Here is a 27,054-nt window from a genome sequence, read left to right as displayed (position 1 = left end):
AGGATGATATACATAAAATGATCAAGGAAGAAGGTGATCAAAAATCTACAGACTCGCCCTGTTGCTCAGGCTCCATTTCTTTCTATGTAAAAATGGACGTAAAATTTGTTTTATGTTCATTTTTACAACAGAAAGCAAATTTTACGTTGAAAGAACAACATAGAACAAATTTTACCTCCATTTTTACGTCGAAAGAAACAAAGCCTCAGAAATTATTAATATTGATCAACACTAGGAATCACTTGCAGTGAGAAGGATAACAAGATCCACTTCAATTAGATGAAATTGTTAATTAGACAATTCGTTATATGAAATTGTTAATTAGATGAAATTTTTAATATTATATGAAATTGTTAATTTTCAAAAAAACAAAACAAGATCCACTTCAATTAGACAATTCGTTAACCAAGGGTACTTTTATCATGAGTGCACAATAAAACAATTCCACCAAAGATTGTATCAGTCACTGTATGTAATTTAGACTCGAGTCATTGAAAAATCCAAACATTTTTTTTACCATCTCCAACAGTTCATTATAATATCACTGATAGATAAACATTATAGCCTCAAATTTCCAACCACCTCTACATGCTAAAAAAATCCATCACCCCCTAGATATGAAGATTCGCTAAAGATCAAGGAAACCTAGATGAAATAGATAGACCAGAAGGGTACCTTAAATATCTTTGTATATGTATATGTAGTAGTAACATTAGCCGCCTCATAGGACCTGCAAGATTCAATGCATGGATGGGCGAGGAGCACGGGGTCGAACCGGTGTCTTTGATGGACTTACCCTGAATACATTTTAGTGAAAAGGAACAGAAGGCAATTTAAAAATAAGCTCCTACATAGGCAAAGGAACCCATTATCTAGAAAGGTGGGAATGCCATCATATACAAACCTTATTGGCAAGGAACCAAGTACCGAGCCACTACAGTTAAGAGCAGTAATTGCACTGTCAGCCTGCGAGAGGAAAATCCACATCACAAAGTGTTTCAATGCATTTTAGATATCAGGATGGTCACAATTCACACATTGAATTAAAAAAAAAGAGTAGCGGATTAATCAATTTGGTTTGTAGACAGATCCTTCACTCATTTTGATCGGGTCAAAATGAGCATCTAAAGATTAGCAAAGCCTTGAAGGCAAAAGGAAAACTTTGATGGCCCACAGGGCATGCAAAGTCATTAGCATTCAATAAAATCCTTCAATGGGCAACGATGTGAACATGAACCCCGCCTTTTTGCATCTAGGAAGTGCATAGGAGTACCAATGATGGGTGACAATAATTAAGGCAAAAAAAACAAAGCTCGAAAAGTAGTACTCAAGCATGTCTTCAAGTGGGCCCATGGGGTCCGCCACCACCATATTGAAGCCAAGCAATGAAGGATAAAAGTAGTATTTTGACAAATTTGACCACGGTCAAAATTTCAAAAAGGAGTGTTTCCTCTGTGGTTTTTCGTAGCTCAAAAGGGGGCCCACGGGATTTAGTCGAATGGGTTGGTTGTTATGTTTTTGGTTTTGTTTAATGGTTAAGACTTAAAGAGTCCATGTTGAGAATGAAACCCAAAAGGATAGTTTACTATTTGATTAGCCTAGGTCTAGAGAGTCCAAGTCCACCTAGGATAGTTATTTATTTTAATTAGAATAACTTCTATTCATTTCTCCATTTAGGATTGTTGTCTTTTTTTATGACATATGATATCCCCACACCAATTTTTAGGGTGGGACTATTCCCTACGGATGCGCGCAATCACCTGTAAACCACGTGCATCGGACAAGCCCGGGGGGATTCGAACTCTCATCCCTGGGGAGCATACCCATGACTTTAAGCCAAAGAGCCACACCCGTGCGGGTTAATTTAGGATTGTTGCTATTAGGAACTTTGTTTTAATTAGGACTGTTAGTTGGACTGTTTTAGTTGGGTTAGGAGTCTTTTTAAGTCATAAAGTAGTAGAATCTTTTCAACCCAAATAGCTTGAGTCACTTAAGTCTATGAGTGTTTTTAAATATGCCCCACACATATATTACAAAAAATTTAAGTAGGGACCAATTCTTTAGCCATTAGAGAGTATTTTAGTCCCCAAGTGTTAGTTTTTGTTTAGGGTTTCAGAACTTTTAAGATTATTTTCTGTTCTAATATATGTAACCTCAAGGCACTTCTCTTTTATGCTATGAATGAATAAAAATACAGTTTCTTTGATCTCTTTGGAAACCGCAGATGTGATCCATGCTCTCCAAGGTACGCTTCATTGATCTCCTTCGGTTTGATGCCCTAGGATAGGAACCCCTTGGTGTGATGCTTTGGGTCTTGTTGGTGTGATTCCAACACAATTATCTTGACTTCCTACGTGATACCCTAGGAGACCTTGGAGTTCCTCCAAACCTGTTCTTACTTTTTCTCTTGCTTTTCCTCTTCTCTACTTCCTTACCCTTCCATCATTTTCTCTCTTCTAAACCTCCACATCTAGATAATTTTCTCTCTCATAAACCTCCACATCTAGACCTTAATCTCATCGACCAACCTTAACTCTCCACCATTTACCATTACAACCCTATATCTCTCCATCGACCAACATCCCAACCCTAAACCTTAACATTTTACCCAAAACCATTAAAACACGACAGTCTGAACATATCTTTCCTCTAGCCAATCAATTACGCCCAGAACCAGTTACAATCTTGAATACTAACCTGTAACGTATAAAATCATATTGATCAGTCCCTATAATTGTCTGTTACAGACCCTGTACACCCTGTAATTGCTTTAAGAACCTGCAACAGTCCCTTAAAATCAGTCATGAACCTTCACCCGTCAATTGTAACACACAACCCAGAACTTTACCCTTTAACCTTTAGATCTCTATAAGATCCAGATTTTAACCTACCTTTCAATCAATCCAGATCCATAGGTCTTTAAACCTGCCCCAACAGGCCACCTTTACCCATTACTTAACCTATCCATAATTCCTGCATAACCTATTTCCTCCGTCCATTACCTTATTCCTCATCCCAGTCGAAAAAACTGAACCTAATAACGGATAGATATGCCCCTTGTTTGACTGTCTTACATCGACTAATCACAACCATCTACTGTTTTGAGATATTTCTAGACCTTGCTCCATTTTTAATTTAGAAACTTGCACCCACCACAACATAAATAAAGTAACTTGCTCAATAAGAAATCTCACTTTACTAATACAGCACCTACTAAAACTCCAAACTAGAGTACTTCGAAAATCTAGAAAAGACAGATGTAGTAATGTGGACTCTGTCAGTGAGCTTTGAGAGATCTGGTGAAAGTGTTAAGCTCAACAATTATATAAATAAAAAGGGGGTAAAAGTAAAATACCTTGGCAAAAAGAAAACTGGTTGCACATTATGTCTAAGTTAAAAATTATTGGTTCAAAAAATTATGTCCAAGTTAAAAATAAGTATCCTAAATTCAGGGAAAAATAGGAACAAAGAAAGCAAATTAGAAATGCTTTAGTAAAGGTGAAATCATGACTAAACTTGAGAAAGAAATTCTTAAATTTAGGAAAAAAAAAATTTAAAAAGAAACTTCTGTGAGGGAAAGGAAATGAGTTGCCCTCATTTCAAAAAACAAGTTGTGTAACTCCTTATGAAAGTGAAAGTTGTGAACATAGTACCAAAATAAGGGATGTGGTGGCCGTTGCCAACAATCCAAAGATAAAAATTCTTTAAGTAGGAAGGAGATCCTTAAGGGAAGGGAGCATCAGATCTTTTGGAGAAACAGAAACATTAGGGAAAAGAAGAGAAGAAGACAGAACGAGAGAAGAGTGAGAAAGATCTTAACTAATTGCTTTCCTTTTGCTTTTGCAGATTTCCACCGAGAAGAAACTAAATCCTTTAATCATTCAAAAAAAAAAAAAACAGAAATTGAATCCTTTTGAGTTTCTCCTAGGAGACTCAAGAGGAAAGTTTCCCTCACAAAGAAAAATATGATTTCTAAGATGAAGATTTATCTCATCGTGAAGAAGACCTCTTCCTTTCGGGAGGCCTGTGAAAGAGTCTTCCTTAGAAGATCCCATAAAGAATTAACATCTTTGACTCAAGGGAGTTTCTCTTCTAGAAGGGCCCCTTACACAAACATAGTCAAAATATTTTCCGATTCAGGGGAGTTTCCCTTCTGGGATGACTCCTTCCAAAAAAAGAGTCAAAGTTGTCAAAATCTATACTCCGTACAGAAGATTTATCTCCCCTGGGAGATACACAAGATGATTCAAGGGAGTTTGTCTTACGAGAGGACCCCTCAGAAAAACAGAGTAAAATCTTTTCTGACTCAAGGGAGTCCCTTTTCCGGAAGGACCCCTTACAAAACAAGAGTCAAACTGTCAATCTATACTCAAAGAAGATTTCTCTCCTTCAGGAGATCCACAAGAAGACTCAGAGAGTTCCTCTTACAGGAGGACCCCTGACATAAATAGAGTCAAAATGTCAAAATCTATACTCCAAGAAGAAGATTTCTCTCTTCGGGTGATCCACAAGATGTCTCATGGGAGTTCGTCTTCGAGGAGGACCCCTTACAAACAAAAGGTCAAAAATCTTTTCCCCGACTCCAGGGAGTTCCTCTTCCGGGAGGACCCCCTTATAACAGAAGACTAGAAACTGTCAAAATCTATCCTCCATGAAGAAAAATTCTCTCCTCTGAGAGATCCAGAAGATGACTCCGGGAGTTCCTCTTCCGAGAGGACCCCTTTAAAAGGGAATAATTGAAATCTTTATTTCGATAGAGACCATCTTTATGAATAATCAAAGGTTTTTTCTTTATTCGATAAATGTAATTTTCGGCCATTAGGGCCGAAAGTATACGTCCCCTCCAATTTAATAAAAACCTCTTCAAAAGAGGAAAATTTTATCTCAATGTGTAATTTCCATTACATGCATGTGAAATTTGTCGTGAAGAAGAATGAATTGGAGTCAGTAAACCTACTTTGGGCCTCCTTTTTCTCTTCCTAATGTTGTAAATTTTGAGAGAAGCATAGTTTAGTCATCAAAAGACCCTACATCGTTGTCCAAAGGCGCCATAAATGTTCCCTTATTAGCATAGTAGTGTTGTGGACCGCCAAAGGATGCCAAGATAATGTAGGATGCTCCACATGCTCTGCATTATCTTGTGATGGATAAAAATATGGTTACTTGATTGTTCCTTTTTACACATTATAGCTACTCTAAAGTTTCCTTAATTTTGTCTCATGATTTACATCTTTTCCAACACCGCCGTGGTGACGTTCAACAAAACGCTTGTTTTTCTTCTTCATTTTGTTTTGTGTTCTCATGATCCGATCTTTCCTAACACCGACTTGGTGTCATTCGACAAAATGGTTTGACTATAGGAGGAGTTGGAATCTTCCATACACGGGCAACTGGGGAATCACGAAACGTCTTGTCAAATATACTTCCCTACCTAAGAGTAACCGCTCAAGTAAGTGAAAGATCTAACTCTACACTAATGTTTCTATTCTACTACCTTATAGCACCCCCGCCCAACCCAACGTGACAACATGGGGCTCTATAGGGCCAATCCTCTAACAAAGGAATCTAAGGAAGACTTAACCATAAACTACCAATTAACTTCCAAGCCCAAGTTTTACTATTCTCAGAAGCAATAGAAATGTAGGAATCATATAACATTGGCAATAACTATAACAGACTCAAACTTGTTGCCCTTGAGATCTCCCCTAAGAAACCAATTGCAAACATTATGTTAAGGCACTTTCCATCTTCATTCCCCTTCTCACAAAATTCCCTTTGAAGCTTCTCAATGTTACCAGCCACCAAACTTAGAATCTTAAACATTAACATAAATTACATTGGAGGATTTCAAGAGAAGATTGATAGGAGTTATTTCTATCTACCTACAAACGATAAGTAGCTCCACAACTCTTTCAAAGACCAAGTTTGCTTCCCACCCTCCCAATAATTGAGTCCGAAAGCAAATTTTATGGGACTACCAACTATAGTAGCAAAACAAGATAGAAAACAGTTAAATGGACAACTTTAGATCCCAATAACTATGTTAAATACAATACTCAATCGATTAGAGTGTCACTAGAGAAGTATGGTGCCAGGTTTGGTCGTTGGAACTCTATTGACTACTTCAAGGCTAAGGGTATCACTAGAGGATAAGTACAGTGCCAGTTTTGGTGGTTAGAATACCATAGACTATTTCAGAGCTAAGGGTGCCATTAGAGAAGTATGGTTCCAATTTTGGTGGTTAGAACACTATTGATTATTTCAGGGTTATGAGTGCAACAATTTGAAGAGACATCAGGAATCCCTTGACCCTGTTTCAAAGGGTAACCATGTTCAGAGTAGATAGGGGGATCGAATTTAGTTCTGGGGTAACTCTTAATGCGAAGAGTTGCCTCTCAAAGACGTTTTCACAGAAATATTCATTGAAGATTCAGATTGACGGATTAGTTTTGAAGATTCCTTACGAAGGATTGAGGGCAAAGTGGCTTTGAAGGTTCAATTTCGGAGACAATTCTTTGACAGGGAGATTAAGAGTGATTGTGTTCATGACCAAGTCGGATTCTATTTTATCAAACGGGGAGTACATACAAAAGGATCAATATTTGGGGGTCTAACGGGAAGTTCTCTGTTCATTCTCTCTACCACTGTCAGGTGCCACACCTCCTTCGCCGGCCAAAAGAATTTGGAAGCTGCCCGCTCCTAATCTGATGTGTGCTTTAAGTTGGACAGTTGCCTGACTAATATCTTAATCATTGGCCATCTGCGGAGTCAAAATCAAATCATCGTGAACCATTGTGCCTCATGTCTTGCAGCAGAGGAATAATCGAACCATATATTAATTCATTGTAGTGTTGGAATTAGCAGACCACATATTTATTCAGTGTAGCATCTCCAGAGATGTTCGGACGTTCGTTCTTTAACTTGTTTAGGACTTGCTAGGTTTTTCCAGCTCATATTGCGGATTTGGTTGAAGGTTGAGTCGTTGCCCCATGGTCCTAGAGGCGGATCATGTGGAGTTGCACCCTTTTGGCTTTGTTGTGGATTCTTTGGTAAGAGAGGAATAATCGAGTATTCAAAGGTAATTCCAAGCACATCTACTCCATTCAACAGCATATTTTTTCTTCCATCATGCATTGGGCGGCCGTCTTTTTTTACTAATGTTTCAAGGGTATTATGGAATCTTTCATCTGTAGGTCATGGGCAAAAGTTTGTGCCGATAGGATTTTCACAGACAAGCCGCCTCTTAAGTGGTCTCCTCCCACTGGGTTTGTTAAGCTTAATTTCGTAAGGTCCAATTAGTTAAATTCGATAGGCATATTCTGGCCCGATTGGTGAGAAGGATGATAATAAAGAAGAGGTGCGGACTTTGCTGGCCAGCATTCGGCTTATTCACTACATTAAGATCAATCGTCTTGTTGTAGGAGATCAATTAATGTAAGCGTCTGACGGGAAGTTCTCTGTTCACTCTCTCTATCAGTGCCAGATCCCACGTTTCTTCTTCCCCAGCTAAAAGAATTTGGAAGATTCCAGCTCATCCAATCTGTGCGTTCAGTTGGACGGCTTGCCTGAATAAGATTTTAAACGTTGACCATCTGTGGAGTCGAAATCAGATCATCATGAATCATTGTGCCTTATGTCTAACAATGGAGGAATCAGCAGACCATATTGTAGGTTTGCCAGAGATGTTTGGTCGTTTGTAACTTGTTTGGGACTTGCTAGGTTTTTCCGGCTCATATTGTGGATTTGGTTTGTTGAGAAAATCCATTGGGCAATCCAATCCGATCATACACAAATAAACATAAACGTAAAAAGATAAACACAAGCCACAGCAATCCAATCCGATCATACACAAATAAACATAAACGTAAAAAGATAAACACAAGCCACAAGATGAACACAGGGATTTTACATGGTTAGGCAAAGATGCCTAAATCCACGAGCGAGAACACGATCTTCCACTATGAGAAAAAACAATATACAAGGATTACAATGGATTAACACAAACCCGCAACCCTTTCCTTGCTTCTCAAGCAAGACCATACCCAAGAGAACTCCGAGAAGAAAACCACTTCTCTCTCCCTTGCCTCCTCTTAGCAGCTGTCACACAAAGAGCCTAAGAAAACCATCTCTTGCCTTTTTATACCTTAGGTTTGACTAATACCTAAAAAAAACCTGTTTCTATTTTTGCTTCCCACCACAAGGAAATCGAAACGTGGGAAACAAGGCAACTTTCCCAACATGGTTGAAGGTAGAGTCTTTGTCCCTTGATCATGGAGGGATCGAATCATGTGGAGTGTGGCCCTTTGGCTTCATTGTGGATTCTTTGGTAAGAGAGGAATAACCCGGTATTCAATGGCAATTTCAAGCCCATCTACTCCATTCAACAGCTTATTTTTTTCTTACATTGTACATTGGGTGGTCGTTCTCTCTGAGTTCAAGGGTATTACAGAATCTTCTATCCGTAGGTTACGGGCGAAAGTTTGGGCGAGTGGGATTGTCATAGACAAGTCGCCTCTTAGGTGCTCTCCTCCCACTAGGTTTGTTAAGCTGAATTTCGTAAGGTCCAATTAGTGAAAATCGATAGGCATATTCTGGCCCGATTGGTGAGAAGGATGAAAATAAAGCAGAGGTGGGGGCTTTGTTAGCCGCCATTCGGCTTATTGACCACATTGAGATCGATCATCTAGTTGTAGAAGGAGACTTGATTAATGCGACGTCTGACGGGAAGTTCTCTATTCATTCTCTCTACCAGTGCCGAATGCCACGCTTCTCCTTCCCCAGCTAAAAGAATTTTGAAGATTCCCGCACCTCATCTGATTTGTGGTTTCACCATAATAACATCTTAAGCGCGGCCCATTTGTGGAGTTGAAATCAGATCATCATGAACCATTGTACCTTGTGTCTTACAACAGACAACAGACTATATTGTTGTTCACTATAGGTTTGCTAGAGATGTTTGGTCGTTCGTTCCTAACTTGTTTGGGCTTGCTGGTTTCTCCAGCTCATTTTGTGGATTCGTTGAAGGTTGAGTCTTTGTCCCTTTGTCTTGGAGGGATCGAACCATGTGGAGTTTGGCCGTTTTGGCTTCATTGTGGATTCTTTGGTAAGAGGGGAATAACCGAGTATTCAACAGCAATTTCAATCCAATGTGGAGTTTGGCTCTTTTGGCTACATTGTGGATTCTTTGGTCAGAGAGGAATAACCGAGTATTCAGCAGCAATTTCAATCCGATCTACTCCATTCAACAGCTTATTTTTGTTTTTCCATTGAGCATTGGAAGGTCGATCTCTTTGAGTTCAAGGGTATTACAGAAACTTCTATCTGTAGCTTGCAGGCGAAAGTTTGTGTGGGTGGGATTGTCACAGACAAGACGCATCTTAGGTGGTCTCCTCCCACTGGGTTTGTTAAGCAGAATTTCATAAGGTCTAGTTAGTGAAAATCAATACACCTAATCCAGCCTGATTGGTGACAAGGATGCTAATAAAGCAGAGGAGTAGGCTTTACTAGCCTGCATTAGGATTAATGACCACCTTGAGATCAATTATGTGGTTGTGGAAGGATACTCGATTCATGTGATTCGGCGGATGGATGCAGGGGCGAGCTACCTGTGGAGTTTTGCTGAGGTGATCGAGGAGATTATGGACAACATTGAGGGGCACTCTGCATTGTTTCGACGCATTTGGCATTCTACAAACAGCGGGGCTGATCGTTTGGCCCACCTAGAGACGGATAGGCTAAGGTTCGAGACCTTTATTTTTTGCTTCTTGATGTTTTTGCTGTTATTTTAATTTTTTGGTTTGGTTTGCCTTTGATAATCTCAATCTTCGTACCTTGCCCTTTGCTTTTTAATAAATTCATTGTCATTTAAAAAGAAGTAACTAACTTTATGTTTTTTTAGGATGAAGACTTTATTATTTATTATTGTAATTCTTGTGAATTTTTTATTTATGAATAAGATTTTTTTCTAAAAAAGGCTTCGATGATATGTCCATACGAAAAGAAGAAATAAATTAGAGCAAGAAAAGCTAAATGCTCTAGTCTATATTATGTGCAACGTGAAGCTGCGAGAAAGTATGAAGAGGCAGTAGAACAGTGATATGATCATGGTGAGTAATAATGATTCTGACAATGAGTGGAACTCTAAAAAGACCCTCTTCATCATGTTGCCATAGCTGGCTGAATGAATGTGACATGGTGTTTAATGTCACTGCTATTCAGTCCATTCACATTGGTTCAGTTGATTTGCCACTTCGACCACCATCACGATATGTTGGTATTAGTTATGGATTTGCCTTTTAGCTTAAGAGGAGAAAGAATACACCTCAAAGTGAGTACACCTTCTAGTTTTATAGGTACACCTTCTAGTTTTATAGAATATATACTATAGTTAAGCATTTAGCTTTTAAGTTCTACTTTTAATTTATAATAAGTATTTTGCAATTAAAGGAGGTAAGAGTAAAGGTAAGAGTGTAGCGCACCGCATCATATTGAGGAAGAGGAATATGATGTTGGGAGAAATGATAAGGGTGGATATGATGAGAACGTCCATTGCACAAAAGAAGAGGATGTAGAGGATGTGATTAAGGACGAAACCTAGATTATTGACTAGTTATTGTGACGAAAAAATGTAATGTAAACTTGTTAAGCTCTCAACTTTATATTATTTGCTAGGTAAGTTGGTGAGTATTTGCAAATTCATGGAGATTGAGCCCTTAACTGATTGTCGGCATGGGGACAGGGCTTCCCCTAAATAAAACAGTTCTTACCGTCGACTTCCGGTCCACATACCTCCTCCACTATAAAACACTGGCCCGGTTACCTTGATGCAGGGATTCCTAGCATCTTTCCTTCTTGTTCATGATGGTGAGCCAGCCTAGAGGCAATCTAAGGGCTGAGAAGAAATTTACTTTGAAAATAACCAAGGTCATTTGTCTAATGAACCATTAGTTAGCACATGCACATCTAGGCTAAATTGTATTTCGTTTAGTTTAGTGGTCTCATTTCACTTAAATTTCATTTGTAAAGGGAGCTATATATAGCTTTCCCAACAATTAGATTTTAGTTTTTCATTAGTTTTAAATTGAATTTGGGAGAAGGATTTTGCAAGGAAAGTTATTTTTGGCTGGAAAGAAATTCCTAACTGTTGAAACCCTCCAAAATGAAGAGAGGTTTTGAGCTTAATTTTTAACCCAAAAGTGATGCAGGGGCTCGCAGGAGAGTGGTAGAAGAAAGAAGACACACAAGCCTTGACCAATTAGAGAATTTGTGGAGACAACCTAGGCTCAGACATTACCAATATGGCCTTAATTCCACATCACTATGTCTATATGACTGTCGGTTATTGAAGTAACTCCTTAAAAAGAATATGTGACTAAATCGAGTCTCCACTGAAACTGGAATATGGAATTAAGCCAACTGAAATCCTCTCGGACTTTAGCAGTGTTAACTTACCAACTTCTCCTAAAGCTTAAGCTGTTGGAGAAAGGTGTTACTTTTCTTTTATAATTTAACACTCTCCCACACGTGTGGCCTACTTGGCAAACACGTGGCACATGTGGTCCCACTTTGGGGCATGTGGATTTTTGCTATCCGGGAGGTTTGAACTCGAGACCTTTGGCTCTGATACCATGTTAACTTACCAACTTCTCCAAAAGCTTAAGCTGTTGGAGAAAGGTGTTATTTTTCTTTTATACTTTAACAAGCTGGTTTAGAGTCTCGGACATCCATCAAAATAGACAGCCACCGATTGGAAGCAAAATGATCTCAATGGGCAATGTTCGGTCTTATAAATGCAACAATTCGATTACTTTGATTTTGCTAGTAATTTGAAAAAACAAGGGACGGTTAATCATGCAACCAATGAGCTTGGTCACATTAATTGGCAACCTCATAAAACACAGGTTTGAGATCCTGCTAGACTATAAAATCCAATACCACTAACCACTTTTTTTTTTTCTTTCTAATCAGTGTAATATTGAAGCTGTCCTTGAATTTATGACTCCTCTTGAACTTCAAGGCTTTCGTCAGGTCTGAGCTTGATTGAAAAGCATTCGATTAACAAGGAAGAGAAGATGAATATGAAGGAGAAAGAGAGCTTCAAATCCAAGCTCAAAGAACTTTCCCTCCAAGATGAAAGTTGCTAAATCCCCACGGTTAATCATGCAACCAATGAGCTTGGTCACATTAATTGGAAACCTCATAAAACTCAGGTTTGAGATCCCTGCTAGACTATAAAATCCAATCCAACACCACTAACCACATTTTTTTTTCTTTCTAATCAATGTAATATTGAAGCTGTCCTTGAATTTACGACTCCTCTTGAATTTTGTTGGATATCTATGTGCGTTTCTATGTATGTATGCCATAAGGGCATAGTAGTCTTTTCCTCTTTCCCATCTTATATATACTTGAGTGAAGGGGAGAGACCCTAACTCATTCCATGCTCTCATTTTGGTTCTTCTCCAACATGGTATCAGAGCCTTAGGGTTTTTGTGCCCTAGGGACCAAATTGGAGATTCTTCTCCTTCTTCTTCTTCTTCTTCTCCACTCTCTCCACCCAACCCCATGACCTAAACCCATTTCCGACTCTTCTCCTTCTTCCCTCGTCTCCTCTTCTTCTCCTCTTCTTCTTCTTCTTCTTCTTCTTCTTCTCGCCCCCCTGCACCCGCACCCCACTGCTGCCCCTTCTTCTTCCTCTAGCCCCCCTGCCCCCCCCCCCCCCCCCCCCCCCCGGTTGCCCACCCTCTCTATTTCTTCTTCTTCTTCCTCCTCCACTCCCCCCCCAACACACACCTGCTGTCCCTCTTTCTCCACTCCCTCCTTTCTCTATTTCCCTCTTCTTCTCCCTCCTAAAACCCCAAAATCTTCACTCCTAATTTCCCCTTCTTCTTAAAGCCCTAAATCATCTACCTCATAAAACCCTAAATCCCTCACTCACTCCCTATTTAATGGCCTAAATCTCCTCTTTCTATTATTCCTCTTCTTCGCGGCTTCGATTTCCTCTCGGCATTGGCCCGAATCGTTCTCTCTATGCTCCTTCATGTGCATTGTCTCTCTATGCCTCTCCTCATTCTCTTGTGTCGTCAGAGCCGCGCTCGTCTAATGGGGTCGCCCTAGTGACTTCTCTTTGTCTCTTCTATTTCATCTCCTTTCGGGCCCTCATGAGTTTTTTTTTCTCTTCCGATGGATCCATCGAATACTCATTTCATCTCTTCCGATGGATGCATTGTCTCTCATTGTCTCATTTTGGTTCTTCTCCAAACAAACTTCAAGGCTTTCGTCACGTCTGAGCTTTTGATTGAAAAGCATTCGATTAACAAGGAAGAGAAGATGATTATGAAGGAGAAAGAAAGCTTCAAATCCAAGCTTAAAGAACATTCCCTCCAAGATGAAAGTTGCTAAATCCAATCTAGCTACAAATTCAAATTCTCATTCAAATTTCAAAATCAAGATCTAAGTACAAATGGAGGGAAATGGGCTATTTATAGAGCCCTTATATGGGAAAAGACTCAAATACCCCTACTTACTCAAAATGACAAAAGAAGACATGAAAGATAGCAACAATGACTAAGCTATCCCTATTTGGTGACAAATGACTAAAAAGCATGAAAATATCACAAAATTACCAAACTACCATTACAAGTTTTTCACCTAATCTCAAAGGCAAAAAAGTTACTCAACACATGCTCATGGCAGACAAGCATGGAACGCCATAAATGGCAGCCAGCAAAAGCATATTATATCACATTGCAAAGAAAAACCTATAAGCATCAGTAGTTTTGTCACAAATCATATGGTAAGCATCATGCAATAGTTTAAATGAATATTGTCCAAAAAAATTCACGAGTACTAACTTTTACATATAAAATTTCTGACTTAAAAACTTTAAACGATCTCATAAACATCTATCTCTAGCTTCCATTGAGGCTTCACTTTGTACACAACTAGCAATTTCCATGACAAAAACGTAAACAGGTAGAAAAACTTCTGCATGAATAAAAAAAACTTCTACATATATAAACAAAAAAACAAGAAATGCATAAAATAACATAAAAGGTAGTAAAACTTCTGTATGAATAAAAAATATATACATGAATAAACAAAACCAAGAAATACTTACATTCACAAACTCAACAAAAGCAATGCGAGTGGAATGTTGATAGTCTCCAAGCAATCTCAAGCGATAAACCTACAACATAGAAGAGGGGCCTCATCAGTCTTTCCTTTCTGAAGGCAACATAAACAGATCATGAGAAACCAAATTTGAAGTTCAGTAAAATAGCAGCCACCAACCTCTCCACATATTGTTTCAAAGAAGAGTTTAACATCTGTTTGAGAAATCTACACCAAATGAACAAATAAATTAGAAACAAGTTAGGCATCCACTTCCAAGACCAATTCAAAGCATAACATAAAATTCTAAATCTACCTTTTTGTCAATATTTGTACAATAAATAGTTCTCGCGCACATCTCACGTTCATCTTCAGACTATAGACAACAATGACACTTAGCCACAAACTTTTAAGAAATAAACCATGGAATATCAGGACTGAGGTGTAGATTAGTGAGTTATATTACATCGAAATGAATTAAATAACATTTTGTACAAAGAGATTTGCAATCATCAATCAGGAGAAATCCTCACCCTTGGCAAAAATGTTGGGTTAACCGGTGCAATAGCTGTTTTTGAGGGAAGCACTCTAACTGGGTAGAATCCAAGCATTGTTCCTGCTAGGCTCAATGCGGCCCTTGCACCTTCTGTAGTTGCACAATCTCATGAATACACATTAAAAAGGTTTCAAGATTTATTTATTTAAAAAAAAAAAAAGAGGATTCATCAAAATGCAAATCAAAAGCTCGCATAAGTAGTGGAAATTACCCTCATCAGTAAACTCTATAAAAGCAAAGCGAAGAACAGAATTCGGATCACCGCATACACGACAGTCAACAACCTTTAGCCCAGAAAACCAGAATTTATCAGAACACAAGGTTTCAAAGACAAACTTAAAACAGCATAGACGAGCGAAAAGAAATATGAATTGCCTGTCCACAATGGATGAAGAGGGCCGCCAGCTGCTCTTCAGTTACCTAAGCATCCAAAGATAAAATATGCTGAATGTAAGGATTTCTAGTCTTAAGCAAAAGTAACAGTTTAACCAACAACCCAGAGAAAGATGCATAGTAACTGAAGAAAGGCATAAAAACTAATCAACAATATGCAGCAACTCGAATAGAAGAATCACAATATCCTAATCAATATTTGAGGATGATGTGAACGTGGCGAAATCCTCAGTAGTTATCTGATTCTATTTATCACTAATCTTATTATTAGCTATTATTTAACTAGGAGATGGATATTGGTTAGGACTATTAGCATATGGCTAGGACTCTTATATATTATGTAGTTAGGAAGTAGATTTAGATATGACTCTTATTCATTAGGAAAGTGGCGTAGGAGATCCATCTCTTACGATTAAATAAGATTGTGATTTACTATTTTGGAAAGCAAGAAAAACCATCGGTTTCTCTCCTTATTCTTCTATTTTTCTTGAGTTTAAACCCTAGATGTGGGATTATTTGAGCCTCTCTTCCAGGCATTGTATTATTTGGTATTTGAGCCAACGACCTATGGCTTGCGTATCATTAATAATAGCATACGGAACCCGACTTAAACAGATCGAAGCGGAATCGCAACTTCATTCTACTATGATTTCTAAAATGCAAAAGACCGCCTCTCATTACTCAGAAGAGCTACCATTCAAAAGACAAAATTACTCGAAAGAGCTCATGAAGTTGGATGAATCTCCTGAGACTCCAAAGGATGTTGTTGCTCGAGTAGAGGGTTCGACTACAACCCAATTTACAAATATTCTATGATGCTTGGAAACGACAATCATTCGGAGCGTACCTACCGCTTCGGAAACTGGAGGCAATATTGTCGATCAGTGAGGTCTTTTCTCACAAATCTCAACTCCTCGGAAGGGTTGGGTTTACCATTGTGACAATCTCCTTCTTCTTTTGTGTGTGTGTGTGTGTGTGTGTGTGTGTGTGTGGGGGGGGGGGGGGGGGGGGGGGGGTGGGGGGGGTTGTTATATGGGTCGCTAATGGAATTGATACGGAGCAAAGGGTGTCCCTAGCTTCAATTCACATAGAAGGAAAAGTTGTACAAGGGTTCTAATGGTTTGAGGCTTTGAGAACACCCACGAAATCATTACTTGAATGAGACAGACCGGGACGGTTGAAGCGTATCGGAATGTTTTGAAATTTTATCCAGTAAAATTCAAGGTAAAATTGAAGGTCTGCCTGATCAATTTTTGTAAGTGTGTTAGGGGATATTATAAGGCATCGAATCAATGGGACAATTGTAGCGTATAGGGAACAGTTTAAAATTTTATCCAGTTAAACTGAGGGTCGTCCTGATCAATTTTTTGTAAATGCGTTCTTTGCGAGACTCAAAAATGAGATTCGACCGGATGTACAACTACTCAACCCTACAACTCTGGATCAGAGTCATCAGACCATCGAGTTTGTCATGTTACAAGAGGAACTAATTGATACTATTATCTGTCGCCTCGACCCCCTCCTAAACATGCTCTGTTGCCATCACCGCCAGTCCAAAAACCTCAATTCATTGGTAACAACCGCGACGAGCAATTTGTAAAGAGACACCGCTGTAAGCGACGACAATTGTTCCTCTTGCACGGTTGTGATGAGGATGAGATTGAAGCATCATTAGAGGATATTGATCCTTCCTCTGAAGAAGCTCCCCCGAGGGATTTATAGATATGTGTGCATGCACTCACTCGTTCACCGTCATTTCGAGCTATGTGTATTAGGTGATTTGTTAAAAAAATGTTGATTATGATCCTCGTGGATTTCGAAAGTACACATAACTTCCTAGACACAGGTGGTTAAATGGGTTGGTTGTGTCTTGAAGAAAATAAATCCCTTACCAATGGTTCTTGCAGATCGTACGTGACTTCTCCTTCATAATTTTCAGTGGATAATGCGTGGAAATAATTTGCGTGCTGAGGTGTGCATTTATTACCATTAGGCGGATGTGACATGGTTCTTAGGATTTAGTGTTTGTCAACGTTGGGCTCAGTAACGTGGGATTTTGCAAATTTGCGTATGTTCATTCATGACAGCTAGAAATTTGTTTTACAGGGTTTCACACCAAGATATCATCAAGTTGCATGGAATGGTTTGGTTTAACTGAATGCTCGCGCCAGTGTACCCTTTCACTCCTTGAAATTAACTTAAATTAAAGGAGCAGCACGCAAAGAGTACGAAGCGAGCGATGCAAACAAACATTCTACATTCCTATAGTGGCTTATCGTAGCTAACAGATGATCTTCACCAAATTTGGTGAGCATGTAGACAGATTTATAAGCAATTATACTAACTAACTACGCGGAAACGGGCCAGAAGGGGATAAATATAGGCCAAAGAATATTGGCCCTACACCGATAAGCTATTTGTGACGGACCATCTCAATCAAGTTCCTTTGGGGTTGTGCTCAAAAACGATCATCCAATCCCTCATTACTAATGCGTATTTTGTGCATGCCTTTTTTCTTTTCACTTTTTTTCTTTCACTTGGCTGATATTCACAAGACAATCTTCTGAGCTCACAAGGGCCATTACAAGTTCTTGGTCATGCCTTTTGGGCTGACTATTACCCCTCTACATTCCAATACTTGATGAATGAGGTATTTTGCCCCAACTTGAGAAAGTTTATATTAGTTTCTTTTTATAGCATCTTGGCGTATAGTCATGGTTGGGACGAGAATTTACAATATTTGCATAGTACTATGGAGCAATTACATCACAGCCTACCTACATGTAAAAATATCAAAGTGTTTGATTGGCCACCGCGAAGTGGAAAATTTAGGACATATCATCTCACATCAGGGGGTAGCTGCAAATCCCACCAAGATCGACATAATGACTTCATGGCCCAAACCCAAATCCTTGAAATGGGTTTCTGGGGTACAGTGCAATTAGCACCCCTCTGACAAATATGTTGAAACAGGATGCCTTCCATTGGACCATAGAATTTGAGGTTGCTTCTGACCAATTAAAGTGTGATAGGGTGACGAATCCAGTATTAGGCTTCTCGAACTTCTCAAAGTTGTCCATTCTGAAGTACTCGAGAGAGAGGGATGCCCAATTGCGTTTGGAAGCAAGAAGTTGTCACCCAAACACCAAGGGCTTTCTACTTACGAACATGAGTTATTGGCGGTCGTTTTCTCAGTTAATAAATACCATCCCTATTTGTTAGGCAGACATTTACACAAACATTTACACATCCGCACAATCATAGTCTCACGTTTTTGCTTAAACGAGTCACCACGTCGACACAACAAAAATGGTTGACCAAACTTATGGGGTAATGTGGTTCTAACAAGAAAGCGGCAGCTACTTTGTCATGACGAGAAGAGGAGATTCAAGGGATGTTGTGTGCAAATCCCGCAATAGTGCCCAATGGGTGAATGATGTTAGACAATCTTGGGCCGATGATCACGGTCTCAAGAGGACAATTTCGGACTTATAGCACAATCTCACAAGTCACCCGTCTTATACATGAAACCAGGACTGTCTTCTACATAAGGGGCAACTATTGGCGAGTCAATCTAAGGACGTACGAAGAAAATATTAATAGAACTTCATGGCAGCCTGGTTGATGGTCATTCGGGGGTCCACAATACCACAAAGCACATCAGGCATTCACTCTATTGGAAAGGTATCTGGAATGATGCCTGAAGGTTTGAGGCCAAGAATGATGTTCTAAAAAGAAATAAATTGGGAGAATGTCACATCCACCAGCTTATTACAGCCGTTACCTATTCTAGAGTGAGTGTGGATAGAAATTTCAATGGATTTTATCGAAGGCCTTTTGGAGCCATTAGGGAAGTAAGCTATACTTGTAGTAGTAGATCACCTCGGTAAGTACGGTCATTTCCAGGCTCTTTCTCATCCCTACACTGCTTGCAATGTCACTCAAGTATTTATGGATAACATTTTTCATCTGCATGGGATGCCATAGACAATTGTGAGTGATCATGATTCAGTTTTCACAAGCACCTTTTGAAAGGAATTCTTCAAGTTGCAGGTTACTAAGCTATGCCTCAGTTCTACATATCACCATCAGACGGACGGCCAAACCAAGGTCATGAAGCGCACTTTAGAAACTTAGCTGTGTTGCATGACAAGTGATCGACTGCAACAATGGATCCAATGGTTACCGCTTTGCAGAATGATGGTACAGCGTCAAATTTCACTCGACTACTAACGTTACTCCTTACGAGTCAATATGGGGCCAACCCCCTCGTAGATGTGTTTCTTATGTCTCGGGTGATGCAGTGACCGTCGCCGTTGACACATCACTTTGTGATCGTGATGCCCTCATATGCCTACTGCAGCACAATCTGCAATCAGCTCAAAAATCGTGTGAAGAAATTAGCAGATGCACATAGAACGCATAGAACTGAACGCGAATTTGAAGTTGGCGACTGGCTGTACTTATGTCTTCAACCATTTCTCCAAACAACAGTCACAATACGACAAAATATGAAGCTGGTTAATCGCTGGTATGGCCCTTTCAAGGTCTTGCAACGAATTGGTAAGCTGACTTACAGGTTGGAGATGGTGAAAGGATCGCGCATTCATACGGCCTTTCACGTCTCTCTTGAAAAGAAGTCAGGGAGTCATAATGTGGCTCAAGTTGATCTTCTACATGCGAACGTTGTAGGTAGGGTATGGTGAGAGCCATTTGCTATCTTAGATCGGAAGATGGTCGAGCGGGGAAATCGAGCAACGACTCAAGTCCTTGTCCAGTGGTCGAACACTTATCCAGAAGATTCCACATGGGAATACCAGCATGACATGTAGCAACAATTTCTGATTTTAGACCACGAGGATAAGGTCATTTTTAAGAAGGGAAATGATGAAAATGTGGCAGCATCCTCTGTAGTTATATGATTCTATTTACCAGTTATCTTATTATTAGCTATTAGTTAGTTAGGAGATGCAAATTAGCCTATGATTTGGCCGACACTTTGAATTTATTGCCGACACACGTGTCGTGTCGGAGACACGACACTCTTGTCCGCATATGTCAAAACTCCTTTAGACAAATTTAAATGTACTGCTAGAAGTGTCAGTAACTTTACATGTATGCATGTGTATGAGTGTGTTGCTATTTATATATTTTTAGGGGTTGCCATGTTAGATACACTGTATCCGTGTCAAAACTCGGCACACGAATTTGTATCCACAAATCATGATTATATGTACTTCCTATTTTAGCCGTGTCCCCGTTTCTAAATTTTAGGAGTTTGCTGTGTCCGACACTCCGTGTTCGTGTCGACATGCGACACCCGTGTCCGTGTCCACAAATCATAGATATTAGCTAGGACTCTTAGCATATGGCTATGACTTATCTATGATGTAGTTAGGAAATAGATTTAGCTACAACTCTTACTCAATAGGAAAGTGGCGTAGGAGATTGTAATTTTCTATTTTGGAAGGCAATGAAATACAATCTCTTCCCCTCCTTAAGGGGCTATCCCTATGGACGTGGGATTATTTGAGTCTCTCTTTCAAACACCGTATTAGAAGAATAGAGATAAAATCGAACAAAAGAACGCATTGACCATCAAATACTTAAATACACCATGCTATAGTTTCATTTCTGCTACAATAAACTCACTTTAATCAAAATTTAATCAGATAAACCTATAAAACCAAAAACAGAACACAAATGTTAGGACAAAATAAATTAAATATCAAGACCTGATGATCGATGTCAGAAACATAAACAGTCCTCCGAATGATCTCCTCTCGCTGTGCATTACTCGTTCGGCTGTTCATTCTCCGCTTTCCTTGAATATAGTTATTCTTTTTCTGAACACAAAGGCCATAGATGCAAACCAAAACACCAATAACAAAATAAGAGCAAAACCCATTTGTAAGAAAAATAAAAAAACACAAGCAAAATACAATCCTCATACCCTTCTATTGCTGAATCCATTGCCGTTGCCGTTGCCACTGATATTATGCATCAGAAAACCATTCGAATAGAACCCACCTCCAAATCCATGATTAGCTAAAGACGGCGGAACAAACTCTTCCGCCATAGGATTCAACTTCGAAAGTAATTCCTCCAAATCCCTCATATCCTGTTTAAATCCCTCACCTACATTTCCATTCCTCTCCAAATCAATCCCATTCAACAGCCTATACCCACTCGGACCATGCTGGGTCAAAATCGGACCCTGCATCCCATTGTTCGGACCCTGATCAAGCTCATGTTGAATCAGTAAATTGCGATGTTGTTGCAATTGTTGGACCTTCATGTGGAAGGTCTCCTCTTCGGACCGTCCGATTGGGTTATGTTGGATATTATGATCCAAAATCCGAACCCGATTCTGTTTCTGTTGATCCATTTCATGAGATTCAGAACTCACCCCCTCAAAATTCCCACTATTCACCCCCAAATCCAAACCAGCCTTCTCTAATACAGCCATGATCCAATTATTTCTTCTTCTTTTTTTCCTTTCTGTAATCAAAAAAAAAAAAATTTGATATAATAATATTCCTCACTTTTTTATTTTTTTTCCCCTTTTCACTCCAAATCAATCAAGAAAATCCTACCAAAAGAAGAAGAAAAAATAGAAAAACTGAAATTTCATCTGTAATGAAACATACCTGTTTGCTAAATCATCTCCATTCTATAGCAGAAAAAACCCTAGATATATCCGAGACGATAACAATGAAAAAAAAAAAGGGGGCGGCGAGGGAGAAAAGGGGGTTGTTTTTTTAATTACTAAATTTTATTTCTGCAGAGGAAGGAGTTCTTCGGATCGCCCGTTATATGTCCTCAGCCTTTTTTAGACCTATTCATCCAAAGTCATCTCCACCCATGTAATGAAATGCATGCATACGTGGCAAACATTGATTGGGTTTCATGTATGGGATGGGTCCGACATGGTGGTATTCCATTTTAAGGGCGATTCTTATTTTCCGCGTGTAAGAAAAAGGCCTGAGGTATTGACACGTGTACGAGTCTTATTTGGAACTCTCAACTTTCTAATGTTGTCTCTATCCATGGCAAAGATAAAGTGTGGAAGATTTTCTCGAGTAGGGTATCATTTTTCAAAATTTTATGGAGTGTCTTTAACAAAATGAGGGTATGACATAATTTGATTTGGGTCTTTCTTTTTTTTTGTTGTGGAGATAATGCTACCGCTATTTTAGGAAAATATACCGTGGGTGTGATCTCGACCGTTGATCTGGTTAACACTCACATGGACTGCCCCAGGGCCCCCAATTTCAGGGATTCTGTAATCTCAGTATGATTTTGTTCTATCTAGTGTGATTTTGTACATTGAATGTTGATTGTTTCACTTCCCTCGTTCTTCAAGTTCTATTTATCCATGTATTGAAAGATAATGATCGAACGGCTAGGATTGTCGGATGCTTGTTAGATTGGAGATCTAAGGTTGCAGATGTGCTTGTGTTGGTGTGTGCTTTGTAGGGCTTGGAATTCAATCACTTTTTTTTTCTAATAAAAGGTAGTGAGAGGAGTTATAGATGCAAGGGCGCTCTCTCGTAGAGAGATGAGAGAGCGCCCTTGATTGGATCCATGTCATTTTCTGTAACCTTCTAAGATCAGTTGAGAAAGTAAATCCGGTTGCACTTAATGACGCGGAACCAATCAAGACCCTTTTTCCGGCTCTTTATGCAAAAGCGCTCTTGCATCTATCATTTCTCCTCATATAAATACCGAATTTTTAAGATCTGATGTCATTTTTGTTTTGGATAAGACTGATGATAAAAATAAAAGAAGAAGAGAGCTGATATATTCGCCCCTCTTCATTACTAGTGACACCTGATTTCCATCTTGAGGACTTTTAATCAGGGTTACAACTCGGGTCGGGTTTTACCCGACCTGACCCGAAAACAACCCGGGTTGGGTTTAGAAATCATGGGTCGGGTTGGGTAGGGTTTGAGGTTGAAAAAACCGACTCAATCTTGGGTCGGGTAGGGTTTAAAGAAACAAAACTCAAAACCCAACCCGACTTTTATAGGTGGACTAACTTTCTTAAATGTCTCTTGAGTACATAGCAAATTATTATCTAATATATTGATATAATTGTTTTCAATCGGCTGATCATGTTGATGATGTGAAAAAAAATAGTTTCTTTCTTAAATTTATGCACTTAATGTTATAAATCTAGAGATTTTTAGCTTGAAAATTTGTCGCTTTCTACAATCTTTGAAATTAGTCATTATCATACGCTAAATAATAAAAACCCGACCCGACCTCAACCAACCCGAGAAACTATCTTGCGTAGGATCGGGTTTATGAATCCAGCGTTTTTTTCAAAGAAAACTAAACCCGACCCGAGATAATTTCTCGGGTAGGGTAGGGTTATAGAAAACCTAACCCGCCCGCCCTGAGTTGCAAAATTACAAGAGTCTCCTCTCTCTCTCTCTCTCTCTCTCTCTCTCTCTCTCTCTCTCTCTCTCTCTCTCTCTCTCTCTCTCTCTCTCTCTCTCATTTTTTCTCGCTTCCTTATATCTCGGCCCAAAATTTATCTCCATTGTAAGCAGAGGTCGTTCTCTCTCCCTGTCTCTCGGATTTTGACGATCTCTGGCAATCGCATTCTTGTTAGATTTTTAGGCATTGCCGGATTTCCAACCCTCTCTTTCGTCTTTCTTATAGCAGCATTGTCACGCCCCCAGCCTGGGAACCCTCGAAGCACATGATACGCGTTGCACGCTCGCTGGGTGAATCTGGCAAGCGTGCAAGGCCTCTGAATATATAAAAATCTAGACAAATATGGTAGAAACATAATATCCACAAATAGCTAAAAGACGAGAAAATAAAAGAAACTTTTTTTATTATTTATATACAAGCCTCTCAACGTTCCTTTATCTAAATAAAAAGAAAACAAAAATAGGTACATCGCCGCACTCACTTTGGTATGGCTACTCTCTCGAACTCAACCTCGATATGCAGGCCTCGGAACGCATCGATCGAAAATGGGGAATGCCTTAGAGTCTGAAATGTGCAACATCGAGCACGTTAGCACAAGACTAGTAAGCAATACCTTAATCTAGCAATGTATCACTAATTGCCACTGATCAAAATATTATATAATATCATATAACATTTGCATGTTCAAGTCAAGGCATAACTAAGTATAACAAATTTATCTGACAAGAAATATATCAAGTCATGCTCAAGTTCAGATTCTGATTCAAATTCGAGTCTAGATTCAGATTAACAAAGAATATGATGTCCATATACACCACTGGCGTCTGGCGGGTCCATGTTCAGATACACCATTGGCCGGTCCATGATATATTGTCCATTTACACCATTGTCGGGTCCATATCTAGATACACCACTGGCGGATCCATAATGCAAGTACAGATTCTCACTAACGTAGGAAGGATTATGATTAATGCGCCCCTTTTCATCACTTGGGACACCTGGCAGCGGTGTATAAATGACTGCAGAGTGGCCGATGTACTTCACGTCATAAGGATTCAATGGATTTGATTGCCACGTACACTGCAGTTGGGTGTCCCTTATGATGAAAAGGGGTTCATTTATCATTTTTTCTATCATAAAATGTTTATGCAAACTGTATAATAAGCGTAAGTAGGAATAACCAAACAGACAGAAATCAATCGAATCATAGGAATGGATCAGAGGAATGGGCGGACAGACAGAAATCAATAAAACCATAACATATATAATGATGCAACCCAAATCCTATAGGCTGATTTGTTTCTATTTTCTTGCATATCATTTAGGCTAGATTTATTTCCATTTTCTTTCATGCCAATTAGGATAGATTTATTTCTATTTCCATGCATTACCAAATAAGAAATTTGTCCATTCCATGCATAGCTAAATAAGGTCATTTAGGATTGAGTTTACTTTTTATATTTAAGTTGCCTTTAATACGAATGTGGCCAATTTTAGATGTTTCTTTTTGCTTGTATGAGATTCCATATTTAGAATTCCTCCTAATCAATAGAAGGAGGTGGATGTGACATGTAATGGGACTTTGATTATTGGATGAAATTTGCCTTTAGGCTTTTGAGAACTTTTAGTTGCTTGGATTAGCACCTGCGGAGTATTTTCTAGTTTCGCTATGAGAAACTCGACTTCGAAGAGATCAAAGTAAATCACATCCCCTTCGACAGCGATCGAAGTATCTTATTCCCTACGACGGTGTTCGAAGGGCCCCTTTTTCATATATTTTATCAATCTTGCATCCGCTGCTGCGCCACGGAGAGCGTCTAGATTTTTTGACTGCATTATATATATATATATATATATATATATATATATATATATATATATATATGAGAAAACGGTTCCTACACATATGTGTAGAGAGTTCTCTACACACTAGCTTAAAATACAGTGGGGGCCCACATTGTTTGGGTGATCCAAGCCATCCATTTTAAAGGCCCTCACATAGATAGGATGTCTACAAAAAATCAGATCCATAGGATCATCCCAACCCTACGATTTGTGGGGGTAAAATGGATGTCTTTAAACCTTCACAAATTAGTCCATTTTTTGCCTCCGCAGTTCGAATGGTTAGGATGATCCTATGGATCTGATTTTTTATGGACACCCTATCTATGTGAGGGCTTAAAAATGAATGGTTTGGATCACCCAAATAATGTGGCCCCCACTGTATTTTAAGCTAGTGTGTAGATAACTTATCTACACATATGTGTAGGAACCGTTTTCTCTCTCTCTCTCTCTCTCTCTATATATATATATATATATATATATATATATATATGAGCAATGATAGATACAGGGGATCCCTTGCATAAAGAGCCGCATAAGGGCTCTTCATTGGATCCACGTCATTTTCAGTTACATTTTAGAATAGGTTGAAAAAGTAAAATCAACTACATTTGATGATCCGGATCCAATCAACAGCCCTTTTTGGCTCTTTATGCAAGGGCTCCCTTGTATCTATCATTCCTCTATATATATTATATGTACATATATACCTAAGCATGTACACCTAAACATACATATACACATTACAAACTCTTCCTAATCACATCATCATGTCTCTTACTTGCTTAGTTTGCATAACAAGTAATGCATAATGACAGATACTAAATCACTTACCATGAAATCACTTTATCCTTGCCTTCTCTCTCTCTCTCTCTCTCTCTCTCTCTTCTTGAAACCCTAAAATATTAGAGTTTTCCAAATCAATGCCTTTCTCAGGTCCTAAACATAAACTACAAGTTATATAAGGTGGTGAAACCATGATTCAAAACCTATAAAACACAAGTGTAAATTACACATACACTGGGTGGCGGTATACCGGCCTTGCCGGCTTACCGGCCCCACAACTGCACCAGATAAATTTCAGAGGGGTCGCGGTATACTGATAACGGCGGTATACCGCCCTGAAGCAGAAATCCATATTACTGGGATTTTGCACCATCTAAAACACAAATCAAATTCATGAATTATCAAAACTTGTAAACATAAAACTTATAGATTATAAACCAAATAACATTTGTTTAGTTGACAACTCCTGTCAAATCTCATCGGAGATGGCAAAAAAAAGTTCAAAGTTCAAAAAGCACAAAATCTGCCATTTTCTTTAAAATTGAAATCTTGCAACAATCATAATTCTAAAAACATCAAAGTTGTTAGTTAAAATATTTCCAACAACTTTCTTGCTGACACCTCTGGCCAAATATTGTCGGAGGTGGCTGGAAAACATGAAAACACCATTTATTGTCTTTAAAACTCCTATAACTTTCTCAAATAAAAACCAAATAAAAAAAAACTTTATATGTAATTACACTAACTCAACAATATCTACAACTTTGTAGTTGATAAAAGTTGCTAAAAATGAGTGGAAATCACACGGGAATAAAAAGACAAGAAAGATAAGATTAAACTTACAAATTTTCAAAAATTTCTTGCCCTTTTTCACTTGTCTGCAATCAAACTTTGCTCTTAAGCACTTCCAAATCACAAAT

At 38.9% G+C, this 27,054-nt stretch overlaps 1 protein-coding gene across 1 annotated transcript; it reads right to left on the bottom strand.

Annotated features, from left to right (window-relative positions):
* Positions 1-401: 401 nt before the first annotated feature.
* LOC143876301 (polyadenylate-binding protein-interacting protein 12-like) lies at positions 402-21,890 on the bottom strand. The gene is made up of 11 exons (XM_077378048.1): positions 21,712-21,890; positions 21,015-21,562; positions 20,797-20,907; positions 15,044-15,088; positions 14,880-14,952; positions 14,646-14,758; positions 14,429-14,488; positions 14,293-14,340; positions 14,120-14,188; positions 905-966; positions 402-797 (listed from the first exon to the last, which is right to left on the bottom strand). Exons 2-11 carry the CDS (start codon positions 21,528-21,530, stop codon positions 740-742), a joined length of 1,155 nt encoding a protein of 384 aa, XP_077234163.1. The 5' UTR covers positions 21,531-21,562; positions 21,712-21,890; the 3' UTR covers positions 402-739.
* Between the last annotated feature and the right edge of the window lie 5,164 nt (positions 21,891-27,054).

This window comes from Tasmannia lanceolata, unplaced genomic scaffold (genome assembly GCF_043159265.1).
Source record: "Tasmannia lanceolata isolate RefF3 unplaced genomic scaffold, GAP_Taslan_0.1 ptg000002l, whole genome shotgun sequence".
Lineage (NCBI taxonomy): Eukaryota > Viridiplantae > Streptophyta > Magnoliopsida > Canellales > Winteraceae > Tasmannia > Tasmannia lanceolata.
Note: the sequence above shows the minus strand (reverse complement) of the source record. Positions and strands in the feature narration are given on the sequence as shown.